Raw genomic sequence first — 18,764 nt, forward strand, 5'->3', positions numbered from 1 at the left:
AAATCCAGATTCATTCTCACAGCTGAGGGGATGCTCTGGACCCACTTCCACCTTTCTACACCACTTACTTCTCTAACCTCATCCTCATCCCTCCTTGTGCTCCAACCTGGCTGGCTTCAATTTTCTTCTTTACACAGAGGAAGTTCTCTCCCACTGCATGCCTGCTGCTTCCTGTGCTCAGCTGGCTCATTGTCTCTTTAGTATTTATTTGGCCTGATCATTCACTTCTTTTACATCTTCAAGAGGCATTCATGTACCCTCACCCTAGCCCTGGCCACTCATTACCCTCTTGCCACACTTTACTGTCTTCATGGTGTTCTTCCTCTGAATGGAATGGCTGCTCTTTGGTGATGAGCTCCCACTGCTACTGGCCAAATACTCCATGCTTCTGTTGACAGGATACCTCATTAGTGTCTGGAACTTCCACTATTGTGTTCAGCCTATTCCCTCATCTGGAGTCCGTTCTCTCTGCCTTCACATACTCATCTCCCAAACTGCTTCTCATATGTTCCATTTCAGGAAAATCTGTCTCATCCTCTTATTTGACGAGATGTGCTGTTTTGATGATCCTTTCCTGTCATCTCTCAAAATAATGCTGTCTCCCTCAGCTGCTTGATAAGTTCCTTGAGGACAGAAACTTGATCCCTGTGTGTTTTTCTTTTCCTCACCAATTTATCCTAGTGGCCAGCACATCACAGGTATTCAACAAAAACACACTGTGGTGGTTTGAAAGAAAATGGCCTCCAAAGGGAGTGGCACTACTAGGAGGTGTGGCCTTGTTGGAGTAGGTGTGCTCTTGTTGGAGGAAGTATGTCACTGTGGAGGCTGGCTTTGAAGTCTCATATATGCTCAAGCCATGCCCAGTATCTTTGGTTTACTTCCTGTTACCCAAAAGAACTCTCAGCTACCTATCCAGTACCATGTTTGCCTACATGCTGCCATGTCCCACCATAATGATAATGGACTGAATGGCTGAACTGTAAGCAAGATACCAAAATTAAATGTTTTTCTTTATAAGAGTTGCCATGGTCATGGTGTCTCTTCACAGCAATAGAAAAAAAACCCAATTAAGACATAAGATGGTATCAGGAGTGGAGTATTGCTATAATAGGCCTGACCATGTTTTTGTTTGGAGTAATATGGACTTTGGTGCTTTGGGTTAGGAAAGCACAGTGGAATGCTTTAAGCACTGCTTAATGGACCATGCTAGTAGTAGGAACATGGAAGACAATGGTGCTGAGAATTATTGAACTGTGGGGACTGGCTCAAGAGAGATTTTAGTATGTTACCTAGAGATTGTCCTTATCTAAAGAGTCTGCCTGAGGCTAAAGTGAAGGGTTTTGTATCAATTCTGTTGGCAGAGGAAATCTCAAAACAGCCTAGTTTAGACTATGATGTGTGGTTATTAGTGGTAACTCTACTGAAGATTTATAATGAAAAGGAGCAAGCTGAGCAGGGTAAATTACAAAATGTAAAATTTAAGGAGAAAAGGAGCATCAGGAAATGGAGTGGAGCTAAGTTCTGTGTTCAGGGAGATAAACAGATTAAGAAATGGAATAAAGGGAGTGGTGACCTCAGGGCAAGATCCCATCCAGCTAAATTTCCAATTTGTAAAGAGGAATTAAAGAAAAGCTTAGAGCTAGGTGTGGTGGTGCACACATTTAATCTCAGCACTCCAAAGGCAGAGGCTGGAGGATCTATGAGTTTGAGGCCAACTTGGTCTACAGAGCAAGTTCAAGGACAGCCAAGCTCAGTCAGTGAAGGTAACCACGAAAAACAGAAAGCTAGTGATAATGTAATTAAACAAGGGGGGTATGTTCCAGCCCCAGCAAGCAGCAGAACTTGGAAGCTTCAGCCACATGGTTCTGACTTTGAGTCAAGTATTGACCAGGGAAAGCTGCTGAGGCCAGGCATGTATCAGAAGTGTCCCTGAATGAAGGCCTAGAGAGGCCATTGTGTGAAACTGTGATGTTGAAACCTGCATTGTGTTGGAGAACCTAAGATGTTGGAGATGCCAGGACCATGGGATACTCACTGAGGAAAGCTGCTAACAGGGAGTAGAACCAGCCCTGCAGTAAACAAAGCTGAAAGGAGTTGGAGATCTAAAGAGTGCTTTGACATCAGACATGCAGATGCAGAGTTTGGCGTTTGCTCTACTGGTTTTCGGTCTTGCTTTGGTCCAGTATTTTCTCCCTAAGCTCCCTTTCCTAAGTTTTGGAATGGTAATGTATATCCTGTGCCATTATATGTTGGAAGTATGTGATCTGCTTTTTTGATTTTACAAGAGATTACAGTTAAGAGATTGAAAGAATCTCAGAAGAGACTTTGAACTTTAGACTTTTAAATAAGTTTGAGACTGTTATAGACTATGGGGTTTTTGAAGTGGGACTGAATGCATTTTTGCATTATGATAACATTCAAGCCTTTGAGGGTCAGGGAGTAGAACATGGTGGTTTGAAAGAAAATGCCCCCCAAAGGGAGTGGCACTAGTGGGAGGTGTGGCCTTGTAGAAGTAGGTGTGGTCTTGTTGGAAGAAGTGTGTCACTGTGGAGGTGGGATTTGAAGACTCCTTTATGCTCAAGCCACACCCAGTAAGTCAGTCTATTTCCTGTTGCCTGCATATAAATATATAAAACTCTCAGCTCCTTCTCCAGCACCATGTCTGCCTGCATGCTGCCATATCCCACTGTGGTGATAATGGACTGAACCTCTGAACTGTAAGTGAGCCACCAGAATTAAATGTTTTCTTTTATAATAATTGCCCTGGTCATGGTGTCTCATCACAGCAATAGAAGCCCTAAGTAAGACATACACAGAATACAACAATGATATTCTCAGCAATGTTGTATGCCCTGGTTCCTGTAAGCCAGAGAAGGCTATAATATGAAATGCACAGTACTGGTAGTAGCTTTCTAATAGTCAGGATGAGGTAGGACAAACTCTGAAGGAAATGCCATAGTGGAGAGTATGGTCTCTGTGGTTACTTTTGGGTATGAGAACCCACAAAACTGAACACTGCTTTATCTGTGTGGTTTCTAAGAAAATGGAGTGTTCTAGAACAGCAAAGTTTGTTAATATACATACTGTAGAAACAGACTCTTGGGGCCAGTTCTGGTTATGCAAATTGCTAGTTGGACAACATTGGTCTGTCTGTATCTCTCTGAGTAGTTCTCATGTCTTATTTATGTTAAGTGTTTTCATTACTCATCTGATGCTTCTGTCTCCTTATCTAGTAAAAATTGTATAAAGGTGTTATGGAAAGGATAGCTTAGCATAGGATATGTTTTTGCTTTTTAGTTTATCATTGGAGGCTTATTGTCGTTGATATATTTCATTTTTCAAAAACTATAAGTATATATATATATATATATATATATATATATATATATATATATATATATATATATTTTAAAAACCTACCTGTGTCCAAAAATCCTTACATCAGCCTGAGATGTAAGTCACATGATTTAAAACCTCATGCCCAGAGCTTGGATGTAACTCAGTGACACTCGCCTAACGGATATGAGGTGTTGAGTTCAATCTCTAGGACCGTGCTGGATAGTTTTATGCCAACTTAACACATGCTGAAGTCATCTGAGATGAAGGAATCTCAATTAAGAAAATGCCTCCACAAGATTAGGTTGTAGGCAAGCCTATAAGGTTTTTTCTTAATTAGTGATACTGACTGAGGAGGGCACAGCTCATGGTGGGTGGTGCTATCCCTGGTCCTGGGTTCTATAAGAAAGCAGTCTGAGCACACCATGGAAGCAAGTCAAGTCAGTAAGTTGCACTCCTCCATGACTTCTGCATCAGCTCCTGCCTCCAAGTTCCAACCCTGCTTGAGTTCCTGTCCTGATTTCAGTAATGAATTATGATAGGGAAGTATAAGCCAAATAAGCCCTTCCTTCCTAACCTGCTTTTGGTCATGATGCTTCACTTTAGCAATAGAAACTCTAACTAACATGGGTATTGTAAAAAATAAAACAAAACAGCACACAAGGAATATATTTAAAAAGCAAATGAAATAATATGTGTAACATTCTCCAACTGTATATTCCTGCAAGGTATCCAGTAGGTACATCCTTAGCTGTCCTTAGCTTAAATGATTGGCATAAAGTAACATACAAGATAAATTTCTTCTGTCTCATTAGTTATATTTCATACACTAGATTGCAAGATTGTGTGGTGGCTGATGCACTAAGCAACTCAAATATAGAACATTGTGAAAGTCCACACTGGACAATGTAATTTTTTTGGACAGGGTAATTTTATAAAATACATATATTAAATGATTCAATCACTTTGCCTTTTGAAGAAAATTATGAGCATTTTGCATAACTAATGCAATTTTCTAGGTAGATTCCATTTGAATTTATAAATAGAGTTTTCCAACTCCTAAGAATTTCCCCTTAGCCTGTTTTCTTCTTCTCAGTGCTAAGCTTCACCATGATTACCCTACAAATCCAATTTGTTTCTCCCTGGATCAGTGAGCTAGAACATCTCCTGGCCCAACTATTTGGGAGTCACCATATGCTCTCACTCTCCTAAGCATATAACTAATGATGCCACATATCCCAGCAGCCCTTTAATGTCAGACTCACAGGGTGCTTGAGGATTTGAAGGTCTTTAGAACCACCCAGAGCCAGTTTCCTGAGCTTCTGTGCATTCCAAATTCTGAGACAGTAGACTATACTCATCATCTCTGACACACACTCCTTAATCCCTGCCTGCCTGGCGCTGAAAGTATTGGGCATTTAGCAAACTGATGCTCAGAAAGAGTCAGCAACTAGATGTTTATCTAGTGAGTGTCAGAGCCAGAATTCATATTACTGTTGGCCAGGCTTTCCATCTTTGCAGGACATAAGAAAAGCATCCTTGTCCCCAGCATCTCAAGGACAGAATCCCAGTTAAATGGAGAAGATATAAGCAGTGTTCCCCAGTGAAGACCACTTGGATATTTTGCATGGGTATTGATTGATCACCATCGGAGTCAATACTTTGAAGTCATTTGTGTAATCATAATTTGGCTGGGCCTTTAGAAAACATTCAGCCTTATATAAATTGTGGTATCAGGGCATTTCTAGTTTTGACAGAGTTTCTGTGAGATTAGATGTAGATTAACAGGTTACCTAGTAGAGAGAAAAGAAAAGGTAGATTGATAGATGGTGGGTAGTGATTACAATGTTAACACACTTTCTTTATTTGTTTTCATTTGTATTCAAATAAATGACTTTTATGTGGACAAGGACAAAAAAGGAAGCTCGACTATATTAAATTATCCTTAGAAGAAAATTTGATTGGAAAAACATTAGCAAATTGCAGTTCCTCAGAACTACCTTGCAGAGCTTAGAAGTTTTTAAAATATGCATTGGAAACATTCCACAGATTAGAATGGAAGATTTTTTTTTCAAGAATGCACTCCAGCATTGTCACACCAGTTCCTATTAGCAATTAGCAATGTTACCTGATGATGGAGGAACAGAATCAGAAAAAACAAAACAAAACAAAACAAAAAATGATCATCAGTGAGGATGTTAATGAAGAAGATCAGGGTACTGATCACCAGACTGGATCCTATAGGTAAAATGTAAACTTGACAGACTGGAGAATAAAGATCTACTCTCTAAATCAAGCTTGTCTTTGTGCAGTAGAAATATACAAGACACATGTAGAAAACTTATTGGTACAGGTCCTTATGAATAGATGATCCTTTAAAAAAATATCAGGGAGTGGGAATCAGTGGTATTCTTTAAAAAAAAGTTTTTTGGTACAATATATTGTGATCATATTCTTTCCCCCCTCCAACCCTTCCCAGATGTTCTCCTCATTCCTACCCACCCAATTTGGTACTCTTTCTCCCCTTTCTCTGTCTCCCTTGGTCTCTCACTGTCTCTCAAACAAAATATGAAAATCAATGAAGTGACCTAAAAATAAATGTGATTCAGGGGCTGGGAAGACAACTTGGTCTATTAAATGCTTCTCTTGCAAGCACAAGGGCCTGAGATTCATCCTCCAGGAATGGTGGTGCACATTTGTAATCCCAACACTGGTGAAATGGAGGTAAGTGGATCCCTGGGACTGACTGAACAGAAAGTAGCCTAACCCATTGGCACGTTCCCGGCTAGTGAGAGACCCGGTCTTAAGAGAAAAAGGTGGATAGTATCCAAGGCTGACCTCCGGTTTCCACATGCACATACATGCATATATACCAACATATATATGTGTATTCACATACATGAATACGTGTGTGTTTCTGGGAACACACACACACACACACACACACACACACACACACACACACACACACACACAGTGACTCAACACCAACTCCAGAAACTCACTGGAGCAATTTCAAACTGTAAAGCATTCTGTTCACCTTTTTCCACCCCCAGAGCGTTCATCACCTGCATGCCCTGAATGGAAAAGCTCAGGGCTCTCAGCTTATGGATGGATGACTCATTATGTCATTTCAATTTGTCAGTCAATGAAAACCAGAGTTCTAAAGTTTCTGTCCAGGACTTTCCTTAGGGAAACTATTAAGAAGAATGCGGCCTTGCCAGATGTTTCTGTCCAGCTGTCCAAATTGGCATGTTCAAGGGCATCTGCTTACACTCAGAGCCTGGCATGAAGAGAGGGTCCATGGAGGGTACTCAGGGAGGATTTCCTACCATTTGACATGGACAGCAGCAGGAAAGAAAAAGACTAGGGAAACCACAGTGAGTACCTTCAAACACAAACAGATGAAAAGCTGTGAACTTTCCTGTTGCAGTAGGGTCTGGGCTCACTCTTGTGTCTACTGAGTTACATATATTATAACAGAAAACACATTACATTTAAGAGCAAAAACCAAAACAAAACAAATTTTGGAGTCTTATTTTCAACGTGCAGCTTAGTATACATACTTCACATTTCTAATAATCTCTCCATCATGTCATTCCCTCACTTGGAAAATAGCAAAAGCAAAAGTGATCTCACCCCTCACCCATGGTTAGCTAAACATCACAGGAAGGCACTTTGCAAGTCATTGCAGAAAATGCCAGGTAATAATTCCTTTTGTTATGAAATACTTATTTCTAACCACAAACCTCTTTCCCACAATCCAAGTTAATGCTTCCAGCTATCTTTTCTTCCTGTCTTCCCAAGTGTCCGGTAGGTGGGACGAGCTATCTGTCTGGCCTTCCCATCTATGCCTGGTATGACCAGAGAATTTAGCCTGTTGGTCCCAGGTGCAGAAGTCTCTTCAAGGTTGCTGATCAGAGGCTTTATGTGAAATTTCTAACTAAACTATCTCTCTGGCCATCAAGCAAAGTTCATAAAAAGATCAAATTAAAATTCTTGTTCCCAAAGTTGCTCTCCTAATTCCCCTTTTCTCTCAGAGACGGTAGTGTCACGGGAGGTCACAGTGACACCTCTGACACTTCATCATCCCCCCTTTTCTCTATTAATTGCTATTTATTTACTTCTTATAGCTCAGTATAACCCAAACCAGGCTTGAAGCTAGTTTAGACATGGGATCTAGGAGAACTTTCTTCTCCATACTGGTGGCTGGTGTTCTCATTGGCGAAGTGAGAATATATGATTCCCAAACTTCTCCCCCATGAAAATTAAATAAGATTGTGTTTACCAAGTGCCTGGTACATTTTAATTTAGTTCCATCTTTCAGCTAAGCCGGATACCTCACTGATGTCCGATAATGGACAGTCCTTCCCATCACTCTCCACACATCTTCACCTCTGTTCTCTCCTCACTCCCCTGTTTCTAACTATCAAATTACACGCAACCTTTACCAACTATCCTTCAAAGGCCACCTCCTGTTAGTATCCAGAGGCGATGGTTATCACTTCTGAAATGTAAATGATTCTTGAACAGTGTTTCACAGCTCACAAGGCACTTGGCATTACTATCACACACTCCACCTTTGTAAATGTCATCTCTTCTGGTGGGCTTTCGTGTTTATCTCTCTTTCATAACCTATTTATATAACAAATAGTTTTCAAGTGACTGAAGGGCATGATCAGCCAATAAGGGAAATGTGTATCTGGTACAGGCCAATGAAAAGTGAGTCAGAAATAATGAAATCATTTAAACAAAGAATAAGACACCAAACACACTTCATATTTTGTGTGCTGATTTTTTAATGAACATTTTATAATCTTATAAAATAACTGGTTGTAGCTGTTTTACATTACAATACAGTAGATCAGCTCCTTTCACTGTGTTTCAATCAAACTAGCCCCTTGGGTACTAACTGACACACTCAATAGAGATCACACGGGATAGATGTAGTGTCAAGACGAGTGCCTTGTAATGTTGGAAAAGGAAGGGGAGAACCAAAGAGACTCTTGACTCGCTGCTTTCTTTGCCAGTATCTGCACATTGTCCTTGCTGACCTCTCTCCTGCATCTGTGATTGAAGGCTGCCATGCTAACCATTGAAGTCAGCCACCCCTGGGCCATGTGGACCTCAGAACTCTAGTTACTAGGAACAAGAAGAAACAGAGAAGTGACTCTGGAACAAAGAAACCGACAGAGGAGCCTCTGTGAAAGGCCCTGGATGACATTATGGATGTGTAAGAGAGACAAAAAATGCAGACAATCTCATGCGGACAAAAGTGAGTTGTCCCTGGGATCTATGGTCATTTCCTTTATTAGGGACTTGAGTTACTCCAAACACCGGGGCCCGGGGCCAAAGTCTAGACAAGATTGCTGCCGCTGTCTCTAGCTGATTATGGCTAAGTGGCCTTCAGGCTGAGGAGCTTTTTATACACCACAGAAACTGTCCTCTTGCTTTCCCAGGGCAAAGAGAATGTTGTCAAGAAGGAACAAAGTATCTTAAGATGAAGTATGGGATGGAAATGTCCTCTCTGGTACTCTTAATGGACTTAACAAAGAAGCTGAGCATCAACACACATTGGGGAGCACTGTGTGCTCGTGAGTACTCATGGGGGACACAGCTTCTCTGCACTGAGTTGTGCCCAAGATAACTATTACCCTGTCTCTGTCTCTGTCTCCTCTGTCTTGATTGCCCAAGGCACCCTAGAATTTGGATGTTTTTCCAAGAAAAGAATTTTATAGTGTGTGTGTGTGCACTCGCACTCGTGTGTGTGTGTGTTTAGTAGAGAATCTAAACTTTTCTATTGTTCTTTCTATTTTAAACTTATCAGGATCCAGAAATATATATGAATTGTCTCTCTTGACTGAGGGCACAAAGTGTGCCTCAGACAGTCAACAGTATTTAAGCAACTGTTTACCTTACAGCTAAGACCAGAGGCAACAATGGAATTTTGGATTGACAAACTCTGTTGTTCCATTTCTCAGTGACTTCCTTGTCCTCACTCCACTTGCCCATAGGTAAGGATGTGTATATTGCCATATCCACAGTCATTACATAATATTGCTCTTAATGTGTACAGTAGGGGTGGTATGCTGATGATGATCAATAATGTTTCCTTTCTCCTTTGATAGATTATTTGTTCATGAATAATAAAGAATAGGGAGAACAAAAGGAGAGGCTATGGAGATACCGGAAGTGGCTCCAAGTTTTGCCTGGTCTCAGTTTCCACTGAAGAAAAAATTAGGGTAGACAGAGCTCAGAGCCTTCATAAGAGGACAAGACCCCTGCTAAACAGGGGAAACTAAGCATGTACTGTCTTTCTAGGTCTGATCCAGAAACTGTTGTAAGAAAACACACCTAGAGCAGACTCCATAGGAAAGTGTGAGCCTAAGAAGGATGGAAACAGAAGAGTTAATGCGACTGTTTTGTGTGTAGTCCACATAGCTATTGAACAAGAAATGGCAAAGACAAAATGGACCCTAAATTGGTGAAATTCTTCTTTCTGCCCACAGAGTGTCACCCTTGCTCCACATGTTTCCCAAGCTTGCTTGCTAGGTCACAAACTTTATGTGATGCCACTTGAGTAAGATTTCTCTCATTGCTCACAGGTCCTCCTTTGGAGACTTGGAACAGGTCACTCATTTCATCCTCTTATCCTCAAACCTGTTTTAATCTTGACCTCTCACCTCTCTGACAGTCTTTGGCTCTTCCATCCCTCTCTATTCTTTTATCTCTTTTTACCTTTACCCTCTTGAATTACCAAATCCTTTTTTTTTTTCTCAGAAAATTAACAGTTGGTGATGTGACTGTGAATGATGGCCAGACATTGGGACTTCCAATGAGGAGAGACACCAACTGGCCAAGTATAAAGAGGGTGTAAGTTCCTGTAAGGCCGTTCGGAGAATGAGTCCCAGTAGAGACTTTTTGACTGGCTGGCTGTCAGCTACTCTTGGACTAGGCACATGGAGAAGTGGAAAAGACCCTGGACTTCACCAACTCCGAGTTCTGAGAAGTGGAGAAGTTTGTATGTTCCTTTTGAGCGATACTTAGAAACCATTGTCTAGTTCTTCTAGACCTACTGCCAAATGGGTTCCCTTTTGTAACTTTCCATGCCTCTTGCTCTTAGCACGCCAAATCTATCTCCTTTCAGTAGGCCCAGATCCCAAGTCATAAAATGATGATCAGCTGACAGTCCAGGATCCAGAATTGCATCTACTCTCTCCTCTGCCTATCTAACCTGCCAATTCCTATCAATAGAAGGAGGGCAAAAGAACCTTTCTTTCTGTCTTCGAAGCTTCAGTATCCATCTGGACATGAACTTCACAGCAGCATGTGTGGAATAATGGATAATTTTTAGCTTAGTAAACAGCAAAATATATAATATATTTATATAATTATGTTTAAATACTTATAAAGACATAGCTAACTTCATTATTTAAGAAAGACTACACAAAAGAAAGGCAAAGGGCCATTGAGAGCTGATGAGCCGTGCAAGATGACAGACAGTCCATCTGAAACGGGGATTAATAGAGTGTCCCTGGCAGCTCATCTTCTAATATTTTGATATTGTTTTATACCTCGGGTGGGGCTGAGCCCCTGACAGTGTGCAGAGTGGAGAAGAGAGCAAGAGTAAGGAAAGGGTGGAGTGGAGTACAAATGCAGAAGAGGGTCCTGTCTGCCACGTTTCTCCTTCCATTTCCAATCGATTGTCTTCTTATAGAAAATTTGCCTAGAATTCCTCCCTATGTGGGCTATGTAATGCATGAATTGGCACCTACAAGTATTCTCTTGCATTTCTTACAGGCTCTCTGTTCTAGGCTCTCCTTCGGCCATGGGACCTGTATTGTTCATTCACCCTTTGCATCCTGCTGTGGGAGCCTCTCTCTCTTAGTCTGCCTCCAGGGCAGAGGAGGGTGGGCTCTGGTCCTAGAGCTACTGATTTTCTTCTGCCTTAGGATCTCGACAGGTGCATTCATCCAGGTCACAGTCAGCAGCAAATGGAATGACCTAGGGGAATGAACAGGAAGTTAAAATCATTCGTGTTTTTGTGCCAAGCTTTACACTTTTCAACTGGCTTTAATCTTCCTCACTTGATCCTACAAGAAGCATGAGATTGGGGGTTCACATCATAAACCTGTAATTAACACTGGCTCCTCTTACAATACACTATGTCATTTTGGGCAAGTTAGTCCTTCATTGCTTCCCTTTCTTTATCTATAAGGTGAGAAGACATCAGTTCCACCTTCCAGAGAACATCTGTGTTCTTGGATTAAATGGATGGTATAACACATTTATACCTTGCTGCACACCTATAACTATTGTTGGAATAACTCCTAACATTAGTGACAATGTCTAGTATGATTGTTTCTGTTGCTGTTGTAATCTTGGTAGCTAGAGAGATGAATGTTAGCACATCTCCTTCTGAGGAAGACTACAACTGACTTAATTCAGAGCAATGGCTGCCACACAGAAAGCCCAAAATCCCTAAATGTTCCATGTTTCTGACTTTTGGGGCAGTGGGATGGTCTATGGCATCTTCATATGCATGGATCTTTGACTTTCTTGAGCCTAAGATATACTTTAGGTGGTGAGACAATGCATCTCCCTACCCACTTTGTGTGACTGTTACCTCACTTCTATGTAAGTAATTATCCCTCTCCCATTTCAGAGATGACACAGAAAAAGTTGCTTTTTTTCTGCTTGTATTGTTATCAAGAGATAAGCAATTCCTTCTGAGTGTCTATAATTGGAATCAAAGATAATGGGCACTGTTGAGACACAAGAGTGGTAAATATTCTACCTTTGGGGTACTCATGATTAAGTGAGATAAATACAAATGTCACATATTAGTGTAAATATGATGAAGGGATGGGTTTAGAAATTGCACAACTAGATTAGAGAAAGGGTAAGATTATTTGCACATATGAAATAAAATATGATGTAGTAGTCAATAGAGAAGTGAAATGATGTGCCTTTATAATCTCAGTTTTTTTGTATGCTGGCCAGAGGCACTAAAATTCATAGACAAATCCCAGGTTTGCAGAGTATGAAATGGAGAGAGAGTTAAATGACTTCTTCCTATGTGGCCATAACTTCTTGTATATAGATAGAGTCCTTGAGTAGCTATTTCCACAAGTAAGATAGAAAATAGCTGCCTGATCTGATCTCTGATTTATGTCAAAGTTCATGATTTGTTTCTCTTAGCTCAAGATTGATTAGTTTTCAGAGGAAGAGAGGCCCAAATTGTTTGGTGATATGTTGAGTCCTTAAGTACTCCATGTTGTCACCTCATTCATATGAAATGCTGAAGATAGTGGCTGGCACATAGCAAGTGATCAGAGAGGGTCAGAAAATGTATGTGATACTCTAGTATGTATAGAGCTGATCATGGCTTTATTGTGGAGATAATACAGAGAAGGAAATAACATGAGCATATCTCCATTCATTGAATTTGCCAACTAGTTTCAAATATCCCCAGAGCACTTGCATTTTTACTTATAATACTGTAAAATTTCAGCTCACTCAGTTTGACAGACATAAGGAGCTTATCTATCAGTTTAATGGAGCCAAGAATAACAGGGACAAAGGGTATCAGACAAAGTGATGCTGCAGATTTGGTCCAGCGAGTGGTCCAGGTAGATATTGTAAGTATACATTTGTGCTTACAATAGATCAAAGATAAGTAATAACTAGGGAGCTTTTCATTGGTAATCTAGAACCTTCAAGGGGAGGAAGACGTTCGTTGATCTGGGCAATGACAAGCTGGCAGGAGACTTTCAGCAACAAAAGCCATTGTTGTCCCAATGGGTCACTGTATTGGTAATTTAGTAAGCTGTGCTCACCACCTCTTCTCCTCATCATGTAATCTCCTAATCACTTCAGAAACTCCAGTGCTTACTCATTGTAGTTGCTACTTAATAACTGTACTGTGAAGGAGAGCTAGCCAAAGCCCCACTAATTTCTGGAGCCACACAGCCTTTCCACCCATCCCAGGTATCTCACTTACCTTCTTGGAAGATAGTGTGGAAGAGCAGCAGTCTCCTCCATCGTAGTGGCAATAGGCCCGGTTGTTGATAGTATCACACCAACCATCTGCTTGGAAAGGCTGTGAAGAGATGGAGTCAGTGTCCTGTGTAGCTCCATGGGCCCCATCATTTCCCCTCCCCCAACTTACCTCTAATCAACTCCAGCCCAATTCACAAGATACCCAAAAGACTATAGATGAGCACTCAAAAGGCAGAACACATCTCAAGAAGTTGAAAAGCCTTGAGAAAAGAGCTTTATGCCCAAGGCACTGTCTAATTTCCTGTCTAGCACCTGCTTCTGGCCTAGTCTAAGGTCTGTTTCTGTCATCAAACTTTTTTTTATCAGTTAGTTACTTTAGCTTTCTTGTAATAATCTTTACAGTATGCATATCATACTTTCACATTTAATTCTGTTAATTATTTTTTTAAAAGCCTGTGTATTGAGCAATGTTGGCTTTATCAGTGAGAAAACAGAAATGCAAATAGATGATAAGATTCTTCTAGATCACATAGCCAGGGCCAGGCAGAACTAGGCATCATTTGTCACATATCTTGCCTTTATGCTACTTCTCTTCATCTTTTTGCCCTTCTCCAAAGCCTGGCACGTCTACCCCAGAAGTTAACCTATATGTTGTCTGTCCAAGGTGAAAGTGGTCCTAGGTAAAGGACACCAGGGTTGAAACAAAAAACCACATTTCCACATATAAAGCTAGCTACCTGATGCAGAACAGCAAGATCCAGCATTTGAGCAGAGAGAGTTGAACTGTTTCCATACACTCCTGTTACTGCTGTCAGTTAACAGGAACCAAAGTGGGAAATGGGCCCAGACTAGATCAGAGTTAATGGACTGTTTCACCCCCAAAGGGAATATGTGATAAGAACAGCTATAGGCAGTTAAAAACACTTCAGCCGACCAGTACATTGCTGCTCCAGAGAGCTACCTCTTGAAGGAAATAGACCACACAGCATCCAAGAGGCTCTATCAGCCAGTTTACCTCCTCTGTAACCCTGACTCCTCCTCTCTAGTGCATGCCCAAATGTAAACCCTTAGGAAACAACTCATGGTGAAGCTCTTTGGATTACAAAACATTGGTGTTCTGAGACCACCTGTCAGTTACATGTAAAGATCACTTCATCTCTCCTACCCTCCTTGAATGTCAATTATGAAGACTATTCCATAGTCCATCATGCATTGATAAAATAGATCACTCAATTCAGTAATGGCCATGAAATAATGTTCAGCAATTGAGTTTTATCAGAACAAGTTTGTCTAAGGCATTACTTCAGTGTTTTGATTTATTCTATGGGGTCCTGAGTTCATCTGAACATCTCATCCCAGATGTATACTCGTTTACCAATCACTGAAAAGATGCTACTTGTAGGGTAGACCTTAACTACAGTCACACAGCTGTATAGCAATGTCAGCTGAGAGCAGGAAGGGACATGAATTCTGTTTACAACACAGGCTTCTCTAGGAGGAAAAAAAAAACCAACCAACCAAAGATTCAGAGGTGAACTTTTGTCTTTCACATTAGAGCCAGTTACTTTGGCTCTAGAAAACATGATATGACTACATGATCAGGCATGGGGGACCAGATCCATCTTTTAAGATCCCTCAGTTTCCTCTTCCTTTTTCAAGTGCTTAGAGAGTAATTTACCTAATACTAAGAACTATTACTGTGCCTCCAACCTTGACTAGTTAACTGGCCAAACTTGGTCAGCTCCTTTTTTACTGTCTACATTATTTTTATAGTTATAAAAACTCATGAATATCTCTACTTCTCCTGCACATATTACTGTGCTCTTCAGAATGGAGGGAACGGTAAGTTTGACAATGTTTTCCTTTAAAAAAAAACAGCTTTTACCTTGTGTATGCATGTTTGTTATTGTATATGTGTGTCAGTGAATGTATACATGTGTGTGCATGCTTGTGGAGGCAAGAGGACAACTTTAGGTGTTATTCCACAAGTTCCATTCATATTTTTGTTATTTTGGGATGAGGTCTAAACCTTACCAAGTAGACTAGGCCAGAGAGGCTTAGAGATCTGTTTCTGCCTCCCCAACACTGGGATTAAAAGTATGTACCACAAAACCCAGGTTAGTTTTTGTTGTTGTTGTTTGTTTGTTTTTTTGACATGGGCTCTGGGATCAAACTCAGGTCCTTATGCTCGTAAGGTAAGACTAGTGCAAACAGAGCCATTTTCCCATCTCCAGTCTACACTTTCAAATGGTTTTAGGAAAGAATCCTAGGTAACTGTTCTTTGTAACATCTTTACCATGGGTGGCTTCTCATCTCAGGAACATAAGAGAATCCACCATGAAGCAGTCACAGCCTAGATGACCTTCTTTAGGCCTCACTGGGCTTCTCTTGCAATGATCCCCCAAATGATTTCTAAAAGTTGTTTGATTTTAACTCCTAAAGGGTCATGGAGAAAGGGAGAAATTTTTGAAAGGGGGGAAGAAATATAGAGAAATTTTGGAAAGACTCAGGGGTTTAATTTACTATATACCTATTAGAATTAATTGTTTCTCCAGTAATGTGCTAAACGCTCCACCCTCAACAGAGTCTCCTATGGCAACATGTGTCTGGGAAGACTGACAGTTTGAATCCAAAGCTACAAAGGGAAGAGTGGGAAAGGAAAAATGACTAAATTGATCCAAAGTATGAAAGCATTCAAACAGTCACAGCAGTTGAAGATGTTAGACTCAGTACACTACTCCTCTTTTAAGACTACTTCCCAATAGAGGGTGCTGGGATGGTTTTGGTCTTGTATACAAGGGTACATTTCCTTACTCTTATGTGCACTTCATTTATACCATAAAGTATCCCATGTAAGTGTGTTTTTTAAACCCTTGAAGCTCATTTTGTAGAGGTCATTTTTTGATTCTCATTTTAACTATGCAGACAAAGAAAAATATCTATAAAATACAGCTACTTATACAACATAAAGTCATCAGTATGAACATTATTTCTCCTCAATGTTCAGGAAGATTCATTTCTTTACTAAATATGCTTTCTCTGGCACATACACATGCCTTTCAATTGTTACTTAGCATTGAGACAGAAATCCAAGCCTATAGATCATAGCTAAAGTAAATCCTCAAATCAAAGACTGTCTGAGTTGTTCTTATGATGCATTCCCTTTATGTTATCCATTTTGATTGTTACAGAAAGGCTTATGTTGTTGACCTCTTGGTGGTAGCTGGATTGTGAGAAGGTGAGGTGACCTGATAAATAATGAATAAGAGTATTCTTGGAACACACACACCAGTTTATTCTGTCTGTATAGCTTTGGAAACTTCACTAAACACAATTTCTTCCTAATTAGTGCTATTATTACAGGAGACTCCTTGTAAACAGAATGAGTTATTATTACTATTGTGTCCAATGACATTTATTGTTTTGCAGCTCTTCCCCCAAAATATTGAGCCACAGAGATGGTGGTCCTATCTGTCATGTGTGGCTGTAGTCATTCAGCCAACCAGTCAATATTCTTGATTCTATACCTATATATGCAGGATTCTCTCTCTGTCTCTGTCTCTGTCTCTGTCTCTGTCTCTGTCTCCCTCTCCCTCTCCCTCTCCCTCTCCCTCTCCCTCTCCCTCTCCCTCTTCTCCCCCTCTCTCACACACACATATGTGCAGGGATACATATGTGTGTGTGTGTGTGTGTGTGTGTGTGTGTGTGTGTGTATAAAATTTCAATACAGAAATCGTGAAATAGTGAAAACATGGCTCCCTCTCTTGAAGAAGATCACTGTTAGTAGTCTCAGTTTGATGGGCTAGCCCAGTGCTGGCATCAAAATGTGGATGAGAAATGACTTGATTCAGATTTAGGTTGGGGGTTGGGGATTTAGCTCAGTGGTAGAGTACTTGCCTAGCAAGCACACGGCCCTGGGTTTGGTTCTCAGCTCTGGAGGAAAAAGGATTCAGAGTTAGGGATGAGAGGATCTACATGAGGCGAGGGGCTTCTGCTACATCCTCTGTGGAGAAGAATGTAGGACTAGACATTTTTAAAGAGAGGAGGAGTCCGAAAGAACCGTGAAAGGAGAAGAAGGATAACAACAGAAGAGGCCTCAGTCAGCTTGCCACAGAACCCACCCTCAAGAGAGTTCCACAAACTTTGATTGATAGGCTGGCAACACAACTTTTGTGTGAGTAAGAGCAAGAATTGTTTTCTTCTGCAGCTGGCAATAGAAATTAAGACCACAACTATGTTCTAGGAAGGCAGTTCCTACAGCCATCCTCCTATTCTGCTAATATAAAAGTTGGGCTCTCAACCATCAGGGACTCTTCCTCTGGGAATCTTGGGGGCAGAAATTCCTATTTGATTACAGGGATGACTTAAACCAGGAGCAGACATTAAGGTTTGGCCTGATGCCAAGCACTCTTTTCTCTCCCTTGTCATTTCTGAACAAGCCTTCCTGTTACTCAGATGAGAAATCAGAGCACATCCATTTGTTCACATTCATTAGGATGTGTCAGGACTCCAACGATGCCTCTTCCCAGAGAAGCTATGTATGATGAGACTGAGCTCCATACAGTAGACTGACCTGGGGACCAAACTGCCCCATTCTCTGGTTCTTCAGTAATGATGGCATTTTGCCTGTCTTCATTCTCAGCCTCGCCTTGTACTATGTGGTTTCAATGCTTGTATGTTCCCAGATCATGTTAAAATACAATTGCTATTAAAACAATGTTGAGATGTGAGACTTTTAAGATGGAATTGGGCCACAGCAGAGCTGTCCTCCCAAATGGATAAATGCTAGTGTCTCAGCAGAGAGCTCCTTGTAAAAGGAGGAGATTCCTTGGCTGCTTTCTCTTCCCTTAACTACCCTGTCTCCCTCCATCCCTCACTCATGCCTTACCTTTCACCATTAGATGATAATTTGACCTTAAATATCCCAGATTACAAAAATGGGAGTATGAATTTATATTCATTAGAAATTATCCAGGTTTAAGTAGTCTCTTTTAACAGCACCAAAAGATCAAGGCACCTCAGCTATGTCTGCTGTATCCGTAAAGCCTAGGTTTTACATGAGGATATAAAATGGGGAATTCCATTGCACATCTCCCCTTTGAATCTCATAGACAAAACTTGGGAGGCCTTTGATACCTTTCATGGATATATATTGCCAGAATTCTACTTGTTTATCAATAAGATAATCTATCATAAATATTGACAATGATTAAGACCAATTGTGAGAATATGAATTAGTGGAGTCATAGAAAATAGTATGAGCTTCCTGTACCTAATATAATCTAGCAACCCCTCTGTTGGGTCCATGTTGAAAGGAATGGTGAAAAGGATTTTAGTTTAGTTTTGTTTTGTTTTTAATAAGGGCCATAGAAACGGGAACCCTTAGGGATAGATGTAGACTTAAAAGCGACTTACTGTAAAATGTG

At 40.7% G+C, this 18,764-nt stretch overlaps 1 protein-coding gene across 2 annotated transcripts in view; it reads right to left on the bottom strand.

Moving 5' to 3' along the window:
* Nucleotides 1-8,117: 8,117 nt before the first annotated feature.
* Pappa2 (pappalysin 2) overlaps nt 8,118-18,764 on the bottom strand; it is a 255,185-nt gene continuing 244,538 nt past the window's right edge. For both annotated transcript variants that reach the window (XM_076547785.1, XM_042258387.2), the window contains exons 22-23: nt 13,340-13,438; nt 8,118-11,340 (exon numbers count right to left, since the gene is read on the bottom strand). In XM_076547785.1, coding sequence (XP_076403900.1) covers nt 11,266-11,340; nt 13,340-13,438 — 174 coding nt within the window. In that variant the 3' untranslated portion in view covers nt 8,118-11,265. The remainder of the gene's footprint in view (nt 11,341-13,339; nt 13,439-18,764) is intronic.

Source organism: Peromyscus maniculatus, chromosome 11, assembly GCF_049852395.1.
Source record: "Peromyscus maniculatus bairdii isolate BWxNUB_F1_BW_parent chromosome 11, HU_Pman_BW_mat_3.1, whole genome shotgun sequence".
NCBI classification, from domain to species: domain Eukaryota; kingdom Metazoa; phylum Chordata; class Mammalia; order Rodentia; family Cricetidae; genus Peromyscus; species Peromyscus maniculatus.